The 11,768-nt window shown below is 39.3% G+C and overlaps 1 protein-coding gene across 1 annotated transcript in view; it reads left to right on the top strand.

Moving 5' to 3' along the window:
• Positions 1-216: 216 nt before the first annotated feature.
• Igsf10 (immunoglobulin superfamily member 10) overlaps positions 217-11,768 on the top strand; it is a 30,197-nt gene continuing 18,645 nt past the window's right edge. The window contains exons 1-4 of the mRNA XM_055596762.1: positions 217-323; positions 2,473-2,667; positions 4,295-4,424; positions 7,445-7,835. Coding sequence (XP_055452737.1) covers positions 217-323; positions 2,473-2,667; positions 4,295-4,424; positions 7,445-7,835 — 823 coding nt within the window. The remainder of the gene's footprint in view (positions 324-2,472; positions 2,668-4,294; positions 4,425-7,444; positions 7,836-11,768) is intronic.

The raw sequence follows: 11,768 nt of genomic DNA, 5'->3' as shown, positions 1-11,768 counted from the left end.
AGGCTGAGCAGCTTGCTCCCTTTGGAAGCAAAGAACTTTCCCTCACTCAGGTGAAGACTCTGCTCCGAAGACTTCCTGTCTCAGCCTATATTACGAGAGGACTCAAAGCCAAAACAGAAGCCCAGGTATTACCAACTCTTTTGTTAAATAGTTTGAGGCTTAAGTGTACGGGAATCCATGTGCTGTCTATGGGTCTCTTCTCTCGTAACTCTCAGGATGCGTATAGTTGCTTCTGTTTCCCAGAGAAACAGAGAATTATCTTCACCGTGTTACATCTTTGTTCATCTAACAATAGCAAGGCCACCTGCGTTTTTTTCAATCACGTAAAGAATATTTAAAATATTCTGCGACCCAATAGTGACAGTGTAGGCATGTAAGTAATCTTTAGTAAGTCTTAATGTGGGTTAAACTCATTCATAACAGTTTCAGGTTGGGATCACTAAGCTAGCCCTATGTGTGGGTTAAAGATATTTTCTAACAAGATGAGGATAATTCTTCCTTTGGTCATGCTCCCCAGCCCCGTGCCAGTGAAGAGAGGGGTATTTCCAAGAAGAGAAACTGCAGACAGTGTCATGTCAGAGCAGCTGTTAGAGCGCTGGGCTGAGACTTGGCTCTCCTAGCTGGTCAGCTTACTGTCTTCGTGGTCATTAGTTGGCACTGAAATGTCCAATGTGTCCTTTCTGGCAGGGATTTGAAGACATGCTAGAAAGAAATTTATTCTCTTTTCTAGTGAGCTATCACAGCTGTAAAAAAGTGTGTTGGAAGGTTAAATCAAATGACTAAAACATGTTATACAATAAATTGTACAGTGTTACAAAAGTTGATCATATACAGAAAGGAGACATAAATGCATATGTGAACAATACATACATATGTGTATATTTATCGGTTCATCTTTTATCTATTTAATGTTGCTGAGTTTTCTAAATTGTTCATATAGTGTTTTCATAAACATCGCTTTGATAGTCTGAAGAGCTTTTGTGCAAACAAGACACTAAATTTAGGAATGTTAATTGTCCCAATATCATAATTACGCTCTCTAATAATAGAGATGCTGTTTCTCGTTAGGAAATGAGAAGCTATGAAGACATTTTCACAGTAACAATTCCATTTAATGATAAAGTCCAGTGGGGGCTAGCACACTCCAGTCTATGCTGAGTACATTTTTCATAATGTCTTTACCAGTTGAAATCCCAGGGGACAAGGGTTTTCCCCCCAGATCTAAGCATTTGTTGCCTTATAGGAATTTCAGTTTGAACTCCCTGGTGGCTAATGATATTGAGCAATCTATCAGTTCATTCTTGTGATGATGTGGGAGTGGGGGGGGGGGGGAGTTAAGTTTTTGAAATTCTAATGGAAGTTCCTAGAGAAAATAACAATCTAAAAATAGAACTACCAATCTATTCCTGTAACACCGAGAAATTTTCACAGCAACATTTATTGCGGCATTCTTCACAACAGCCAAGAATGTGGAACCAATTTACATGTCCGTTAAAACACAAATAGATAAAGAAAGTGTGGTAATATGTACAATGGAATTCCATGTAGCCATAAAAAAGTGATATTACATTTTCAGGAAATGGGTGCAACTGGAAAGCAATTAAAAGACAGACTAAAAAGAAATCAAAATAAGACACTTAAAAAGCAACTACCACATGGCTTCTTGCAAGCAGAACTTAGATTTATAATTCTATGTATGTATCTTTATAATTTTGTTTAATTATACACAACTCTTATTTATACATGTGTATATAGCAATGCATGTGAAGTAGGCAGAAACAAACTAGCTAGATGGAGGTATGAGAGAAAGCAATAGGAAGGAGAACAGAGCAATAGGAAGGAGAACACAGGTACCCTGATGAAAGACTTTAATTTGCACAATAACTGACTGAGACAGGATGCACAAGACCTGTACAAGTTCAAACCAAGGCAAAATCCCAGCACAGAGATGGGGAAATAGACGAAGTTCTTGTACTAAGAAGCTGTTTGGAACTGCTGCCTGCTGGGAAAGGAAAAAATCCGTTTTCTCCAATAGAGTGACACTGTAGGGCAGGCCCCATACACAATGGTAGGTAGTTGGCCAATACAAAATTGACTCCATAGATATTTTTTGTGCTTTTTAGATTTTTTTCTCTTACTATTTTGTTTGTTTGTAATTGGTACTGTGGTTTTGATCTTCATTTGTTTGTTTTGAGAGAGAACATGAAGTTGGGTGAAGAGGAAGGTGGAGTAGATCCGGGAAAAATTGGGGGAGGGAGGAGAAAGAATATGATGAAGATTGTATGGAAATATTTAAATAATAAAAAAGACTTAAGGTTCATTTTTACCACAAAAGGTGTGAATTAAATTAGCCAATTATGACTCTTAAAAGAAACATCCCCAATTACTCTCCAGAGTTGCTATGTGTGGTGTTCTGTGGACTTTGCTTGAACTACATGTATAACTCTGGTGTGATTTTTTTTTTTTTTTCAGGATAAAGATGAGAGGTAGAGAAGTCAGCTGCTTACTGATCTCCCTCACCGCAGTCTGCCTTGTGGTCACCCCTGGGAGCAGGGCCTGCCCCCACCGCTGTGCCTGTTACGTGCCCACAGAGGTGCACTGTACTTTTCGGTATCTGACCTCCATCCCAGACAACATCCCCACCAATGTGGAACGCATAAATTTAGGGTGCGTGGGCCTTGCCTGATCCTCTTCTCAGAAAGGGACCAGTGATCATCCTGGTGATTTATCACCCAGACACCTGTGATTACTTTCAATATTTTTCTTCTCAAATGAGCTTGTTAAGAGCCTTACTTTTGTGGTGACAATAAACATTTTTTTTTCCTGGTAGTCTTTTACTAGAACCTAGAGACCCTTTTAGTTGTCTGGGAGCCTCATAATTGTAGGGTAGCTTCATTCTGAATAAATTTCTCCTGGAAAAGATTACAGTTTCTATTAGCAATCATTGTTATGGTACAAGGTATAACCAAGCAAGTAGAACTGTCCTCCTCTGTAAAAACAAAATCAAAACAAAGCAAAAAAACAAAAGTCCAACCATTTCTTTTTGCAAGGCCATTTGAGATGTGTAAATGCCCACACCCAGAACACAATATAGCCATTGTCATTAGTGGCATATTTAAAATACTTAACTAAGTCTGACAAATCATGGTGATATTTTAAAGGTTTATGAAAAATTGTTTGTATGTGTAAGTGCCCAAGTAATGGGATACATCATCACCAGTGCGGCGTTAGTGAGCACCTAATAGCCAAGCACTATTATGTACCTTGGAAGGAGGTGATAAAGAGGTGTGACAGATGTAATCAGAGCAATGCAACAAGTATTATAACAGCATACACAGTGCCTTGGAAGCAATCACCAACAGGAAAGACTGGCTGTTTTCTCCCTATAAGCTATCTTGGTCCGAGCACTCTGCATGTATTCATTCACTTGTTGTGCTGGCAAGGTTTATGTTAACTCAACACAAGCTAGAATCCGTGGAGGGGAAGGAGCCACAACTGAGAAAATGCTTCAAAAAGATTAAATTATAGGCAAGCTTATAGGGCATATTCTTAATTACTGATTTATGGGGCAGGGCTGACCAATTATGAGTGGTGCTGTCCCTGAGCAGGTAGTCCTGGGCTGTATCAGAAAGCAGCTGAGCAAGCCATGAGGATCAAGTCAGCAAGCAGCACTCCTCCATGGCCTCTGCTTCAGTTCCTGCCTCCTGATTCCTGCCCTGAGTTCCTGTCCTTACTTCCTCCAGTGATGAAGTGCTGTGGAAGTGTAAGCTAAATAAACCCTTTTCTCCCCAACTTGCTTTCGGTCATAGTGTCTCACCACAGCAATAATGATCCTCGCTAAGACACTGGTGTTCATAACACCTTTGGACTAGATTCTGTTATTTATACATTATAGCTGAGGAAACTGGAACACAGAGAGTCTCCAGAGTTGTACACGCCATTTTGGGGTTGGAGCTCAGAATCACACCCATGTGTACTCCAGTGCCCATGCTTCTTAACCATTGATTACCTCTACCTGCTTACAGAATGGCTTTAGTCTTACGGTTCAGAAAGAGAAAATGATAGTCTTAAGCAGATGCCGATATATGTATAAAATTTTGAGAACAGGAAGGATGATTATGAGGCTGCCAGGATTGGGTGGAAAGTAAAGCCTCTGTAGCCAAGTTCAACATTTCACATGTTTGAAAAATCTCTTGGGAAAAGAATTGAAAAAAAAAAAGGATTTTCTATATGTTTCTGTGTTGCACTTCAATTGACATACTTAGCTGATGCCTAAACTGGTTCTTTTTTTCAGGTATAACAGCCTATCTAGATTGACAGAAAATGATTTTTATGGCCTGGACAAACTGGAGTTACTCCTGCTGCACAGTAACGGTGTTCATACAATCGCCGGCAAGACCTTTGCAGGCTTGCCATCCTTGCAGGTGAGAGGGGAGAAGCTGATGGAGGGTTAGAAGTGAGGTGGAACTCAGAGAACCCCAAAGCTGCCTATAACCGTGCAATAGAAAATGGACCTTCTGTAAACTACAGGCAGACATCAAGGAAGTATTTCAATTGTAATGCAATTATATGTAGAAATTTGAAAAGTAAGAAAATGCTGGGGGACTGAGTAGATATTTCAGTTGGTAAAATGTTTACACAAGTATGAGCATCTAAATTTGGATCTACAGTTGCCACATAAAAAGCACAGCATAGTGGCAAACAGCTGCCATCCCAGACCTGGGAAGCAGCTGTAGCAGAATCCCAGAGACTTATTGGCCAGACCCACTAGCTGAACTCAAGTTCTCTCAGTGAGAGAACTTGACTTAAAACTAATATGGAATGAGCCAAGGAAGAGACTCAACATCTGGCCTCTACACCTGCATGCATGGGGAAGAAAAGCAAAAGGCAAGAATGGAGGGAAGGTAGGGTAAGGGAAGGGAAGGGAGAAAAGAGAGGAAGATAGATTCAGAGACAAGTTCTTTCACACTCCTCAATTAACAAAAATCAGTTTCCAGGCATTATTAAACTTTAATATTTATCCATAAAAGGCCATTTCTAGCTGTTTTTCTGAAAATAGAATAGGATCCCTTAAAATAAGGACAGTCTTTAACATGGTAGTATTTTATAAATCATAAAATTTCAGTTTTCTTTATTGACTTGTTTGTCCTCTGCCATCTTCAAACTGAAGTTACAAGTACTCCCATAAATGAATAAAATGTGTAAGGGTTATCACACATCTAAGTGGAAAACTAAGGATTGAACAAGTCTTGCAATAAGAATAATGAGAATGAAAGAGAATGCACATGGAACCCTTGCTCTGCTTATAACCTTGACACTTTAGAGAAGCAAATTCATGCTGCATGATGACTATTGAGCTCCTTAAGTAAACAAACCCCCTGTTCATGAAAAGCATTATAAAGTACCAATGTCCTATAACGTTCATTATCATTTGCATACAGCAAATGACAGCAATCAAAGCAATAATATCCACTGTTCACAGAGCCTTTAATCATCAAGCTGGAGCTGTTTGGTATTTTGAGATAGGGAGCATGGGGTGCATGTATGTGACGTTGTTGATTTAGCTAGACCACAGTGCATTTCGGACATGTGTCTTCAGGAGGAATTGATCATGTCCTCTTTGTGAAATTTTCTGCTTGTGTTTATTCTCATAGCCGGGTTTTTCTCTGACTTAGAAACACCAGGTTTGAGATTGCACTCCCAGGTAACAGTTATGGCAAAGCTTCCCTATATTCTCAGTTTGGCTTTTATTTATTATAAAGATTGGCATTTCAGGAAAACCTCTTTTGTAGAGAGGACAATTTAGGTCAAATCAGAAAAATGGGTGGAAATTTACAGTTTGTTTGTATTATGATTTCATATTCTTTTCTTGTTTAAAAATAAAATAATACTATGTTTAGAACTGAATAGAAAAGGATTAGAAACATCAGAAAGGGATTTGATGAATACTAAAGCATCATGAAACATTCAAAGTCATTTGGCTTCCAAATCAGAATCAATCAAATTCATATTACTGAAAAAGAGAGCATGCCAGATGTCCACCACCTGATGAGAAGATAAACAAAATGTGTAACATGCACACTGTGCAGAAACAAAAAGGAATGAAGGGCTGATATGCACTAAAACATCTTGAAAACATTTGGCTAAGTGAAGGAAGCCAGGCATGAAAAACCACATACTATGATTCTATTTATATGGAATGTTTAAAATATACAAATCCTTAGAAACAGACAATAAATTAACTGTTGCTTAGAGTAAGGAAAAGACAAAAAAAAAAAAAACAAAACTAACGATAAGAGTTGGTCTTAACTTAGAGAAATGACAATTTCCTAAGATAAGATAGCAGAGCCCTGTGGATAGTCTAAAAACCAGTATGCTTTGCTGTGAGAAGGGCTTACAGGAAGGCCACGAGGGAGAAAAATAAGGGAGTAGGACAAGAGAGTCATATATCACGGCCTCTCTCATAAGTGAAATCTAGATATATTAATAGACTGACATAAAAGCAGAAAGGAATCATTTACGAAAGGATGAGAAAACAACAGGAGTAAGAGGGGGCCAATGGGAAATGGGGGGCGAATATGAGCAAAGTACAATGATATATGTGTTTGGAGGTGCCATAATGAAACCTTTTGTTTTGTTTGCTAATTAAAACCACTAAAATCTAAAAACAAGACATTTTTGCATGTAAATTATATCTCAATAAAGATATTATAAATGGGAGAAACTGAAGTCCATAGATAGTCTTATAAATCCTAAATTTATTTAAAGTGGTTCTTTAGTTTACTACTGCAACAGCTACTACGATTGTTATTAATGCTTTTCACCATACAAGAAAGTGGGCAGAAGAGTGTAATCAATTTAGTTCATCAATCTAGGGGAAGGGAGATAACCAGCCATGTGAAGGTGGAGGCACAGGAGAGGCCAGTGAGAGGGAAATGAGTGAGAAAAACATGGACACATGCACAAAAATTACATAGTGCAACTCATTACTTTGTAGCCTAATCTGAACAAAGAAAATAGAAATAGTAAGAACACAGCAGCGCACTTAGCACCCAGCCTCAACAGTGATCGATGTGTTTGTTGATAGACCCTGCCTCACTTGGTACTCTCTGCACCATATTCCACTTAGCTGTTTTGAATCCAATCCAAATAACGGGAAATCTTATACAGAATTAAAGATGAAAAAGACTTTAAATGTAACCATGACATCTCTGTTTTACAGACTATATCTTTAGCAATACCTTCTTAACATTAACAACGGCTTGTGTGTGTTCTAATTTCTCTAATATTGTCACATTTAAATGGCAACTTGTTTGAATTCGGTTTTCATTAAGGCGTGCATATTCCACAGCATTAATCTCAACACATCTCTATACTCATAAACTTCTATCTTCTGTGAAAGCTCCCTTGACAGAGCAAATATTGTTTTTATCTTTACTTACAGGTCTTAAAAATGAGCTATAACAAAGTCCAAATAATTCAGAAGGATACTTTTTACGGGCTGAGGAGCTTGACACGGCTGTACATGGATCACAACAGCATCGAGTTTATCAACCCTGAGGCTTTCTATGGACTCACCTCGCTCCGCCTGGTACATTTAGAAGGAAATCAGCTCACAAAGCTCCACCCAGACACATTTGTCTCATTAAGCTATCTCGAGATATTTAAAACATCTTTCATTAAGTACCTGTACTTATCCGATAACTTCTTGACCTCCCTCCCGAAAGAGATGGTCGCCTCTATGCCAAACCTAGAAAGCCTCTATCTACATGGAAACCCATGGACCTGTGACTGCCATTTAAAGTGGTTGCCTGACTGGATACAGGGGAAGCCAGGTATCTATACTGTTTGCTTTTTAGCACTAATCAAAAAGAGGAATCAGGTGGAGGAGCTTCATCTGTAATGGGAATTCCTAGATAACGGAGATGCAGAATATGAAGTCCCCAGAATAATCCAGTGACAATGAACTCTGTATGTCCACAGCTGTCTTTGTGCCCCAGGGAGACATTAGGAAGCTATGCCTGAGAGGCTACCAATCTTTACTACTTGGCATTCTGTGTGAAAACTTTGCTCTTCTGTGGCTTAGAGAATCAAGCCCATGCCTCTTGGCTCAACTGTCAGGTCCTCTAGTGTGGCCCAGGCCTGTCCTCAGCCTCTCTAACATCGCTCAGCCCCTCCCCTTCCTATGTAATGTGTCTTCCAGTGCCAGACACATTACATCATCCCTGCCTATACCTCTTTCCTCCCTTTTCTGCTTGATATGCTCTCAGATGGCAGCCCTGCTCAGCATTACAGGGAGTTGTGCTGCTCAGGTACCCCACCCACATCAGAATCATGACCTCATCATTCCTGCAGTTTGCCTGTGTTTCCATTATACAATACTTATAGGATTAATTTATAGAATGGAATGTCTGCTGCCTTTTACTGGGTCTCATTTATCTATCTCTAGCCTCTGCAATATATCTAGGACACTGTATATACCTAATACTTTTTGTTAAATACTGTATAGCCATTTACATGGTTAAAAAAAAAAAAGAAACAAAATTCACCATCTCTCAGTTATCCATGGTCTTAATATGCCTCAAACATGTATGCATGAAAATATGTAAAAATATACATATGTGTGTCATGTGCCAATACACAATGCACAAATGTGTCATATAGTTACACATATATATGTCATATATAAACAAACTTTAAAAAAATTCTAATATTATTAATTATAATTTATTCACTTTGTATCCCTGCTGTTTTGCCTCCCTCCCTCATCTCCTCCCAGCCCCACCCTCCCTTCCTCTCCCCCTCCATGCCCCTCCCTAGTCCACTGATAGGGGAGGTCCTCCTCCCTCCTATCTGACAAACGTTTTAGGGATAAAATCTTTCGGCCATGTCTAAACGACAGGTTCCCGTGTCTTGTGATGGATAACTGACATTTTCACAAGACTTTATAAATCAATCAAATCACCTTTATACTTAGAAATCTTTCATCTGCCCTCAGCAGTCTAAAAGCCTCCTCACAGCCCCAGTGTGGCAGTTTCTCCAACATGTGCTGCAGCCCGACGCTAATTTATTCAGATGTAGTTGCATCTTTCATCCTATGGTTCCACAAAACTCTTGGGGCTGCTTTTGTACAAGCACAGACTTTTGCCATTTTCCTGACATGTGTTTGTTCACAGATATAAAACTTGAGTCTTGCTGCTCTTCTCTTATGCATAGATCTATGTTTGTAACCTCTTTGCAAGGCCAAATCACAGTGTAGTGTTCAGAAAACCATCTCAAGTAGCAAAGTTAACAAATGCGTGCTACAGAATTAAAGACAATATACAAATTTATAACAATTTGGGGAGGGGTATACAGATGGTAACAGCCGTATAAAGACTGCAAGTGGCCAGTTTCTACCAGAGGACATCTTTGTATCTATTTATAAGTTAAAATGTATAAACATCAGGCTGTAAGAATTAGTCCTGCCAGCTGCCTGCCTTCCTGACATTTCCCTTCATCCTTCTTTCTTGCTCACTCCTCCTTCCTTACCCTCTTTCCTGAACTGCATCTTCCTTGGACATCCCTTGGCCAGGGATCTGACATACAGAACAAAGAGAGCTCACTCTCCTGTGGGAAGGCAACCACCAAAAGAAGACATTCCAGTGGTGCGTGCTGAAGGGGCCACCAGGAGAGGTAAAGCAGAGAGCCCTCTGGAAATGAGTGCTGACCAGACTGAGTCCTTGAGGAGTGTGTAATGAATGGGTTATAGCGCCGAGCATGTTAGACAGACAGCTCATGTTACTGGCTTGGCATAAAGTGACAGGGCTGGGCCACAGAAAGCACTTGTATGAGATTGGAAACTGATGTGAAGGGAATGAAGTGACTCAGTCAGATTTGCGTCTGAGCAAACGAGGCCTGTTAACTCTGGTCCAGGTACAAGCAGGGGTAAGCATCTCCAGATTTGAGTATAACTCTGTGATGGGATTTAACTAAGCCAGAAGTCAGTGATGCTTTCTGCTTCATGAGGTCAGATCCAGGGCAGTGACAAGCAGGTTAAGGGACACAACCTGTCAGTAGGTGGCACTGGAAGGAGCTTCTTGTGATTGTTCAGAGCTTTTCTTTCTACCTACCTACCTCCTCTGCACAATTGTTTGGTACAAAATTTGGTGAACAATGGCTGTGAGATTAGCTGGCACACCAAAGGATAGTGGTGCTCCCTTCTCCATGAAGGATACATTCCAGGGCTTGCAGTAGATGCTGAAAACCATAGTCTGTGTCAAACAATACCATGTTTGTTTCTGCTCACTGTGGCCCCAGCTTTTGAAGTTTAAAGTACGGTAGCAAAGTTAATGCAAGTGTCTTTCATTCTTCCTAATTTCACAGCTACATTCTCATCATAAACCATGAAACTTCAGCATGTCTGTAACATCTTGTTTTGGTTTCTCTCGCCTAAATTGAGAAGTTTCTTCTGAAAGGAATCATGTCCACCATAGCTTCTCTTCAGCATATCTCATTGCCAGCATCATTACTCTTGAGTCTGAGGATATTATTAATAAAAGAAGGATTACTTGGACACAGACACTATGATACCATGAGAGTTTATGTGATGCCTGAGCTATCTAGAAGCTACTAAGCATGGAGCATATTCTGTGTGCATACACTAGAAAAAAGAATTATGTCCTGTAACAGGGGTTGGGCCCACTGAGACAACATGAGACTTTATCAGGATGCTCAGAACTTCATGCAATTTTAAACATGTTTATTTTGGAAATTTTCCAATTCATATTTTCAGTAGGAAGAGGACTTGTACACACAGCTGAGGGGATTAGTGTGACTTTTTAGGGCCTTTACAATAAAACTGCACATATGAAGCTGTTCTCATGAGTTACATCTAAGACAGCTAATGTTTCTCTTACCTACTGTGTTTGGCAAATGGTGTAGGAAATACTATGAAAGACAGCATAGAAGTTTCAGACTATGCTTTATTTAGAGAAAACTCTACATCCTTTATCTAGCATTGAATGACAAGCTTTTAAAAATGAGCTCTTCAGAGCGGTCTTTAAAATTTCCGAATAAATCTCATCTCAGCGCCTGGACAGGGCTCCTCTGTGATTGAAAGTATATGACTTGCAAGCTCTGACCTTACCGTACACAGTTCCCCCACCCAAAAAGAAAAAAAAAAAAACAACTTGGTTCTCTACTACTGAGTCCACCTCATCTAACAGGACCATCACTAAATAAACCTGGGCTGTCCATTTCAGCTACTTTCCATGTTCTACCAAATACTTACAACTTATTGGCTTGTTCTATCTGCATCTGTGTGTTCTGTTTCTGTCTACATCTCTCCATTCCTAGTTCTACGAAGCTAGAACATAAACTATTCATTGGCTAATGGAAAAATGCTTGTTTTTTTTTTTTTTTTTGGGGGGGGTGTTATTGTTATCCCAGGACTTAGAGATTTTTAACCAGGTAACCTTTTAAAGTATAGTAAAGTTGTATGCCTGTCGTAAAACCTTGGCATGAGGAACTGAAGTGTTATCAATCTAAGTACTGAACATGATCTATGATTTTGTTTCTTTAGATAAGGAAATGTTTCATTCAACTAATACTTATCAAGTACTAAATATATATCCAGGTCTTTCTGGGCATAATCAATGCAGCTGTGAATAAGGAAAGTAAAACCCCTGTACCTGTGCATATTATATTGTAGCATGATATGTAGACGATATATTTTTAGAAATGATTTCAGAAGCATAAAACACAGTAACTTAGTCATTAGATATTAA

Source organism: Psammomys obesus, unplaced genomic scaffold (assembly GCF_907164565.1).
Source record: "Psammomys obesus unplaced genomic scaffold, mPsaObe1.curated_primary_1811, whole genome shotgun sequence".
Taxonomy (NCBI): domain Eukaryota; kingdom Metazoa; phylum Chordata; class Mammalia; order Rodentia; family Muridae; genus Psammomys; species Psammomys obesus.
Note: the sequence above shows the minus strand (reverse complement) of the source record. Positions and strands in the feature narration are given on the sequence as shown.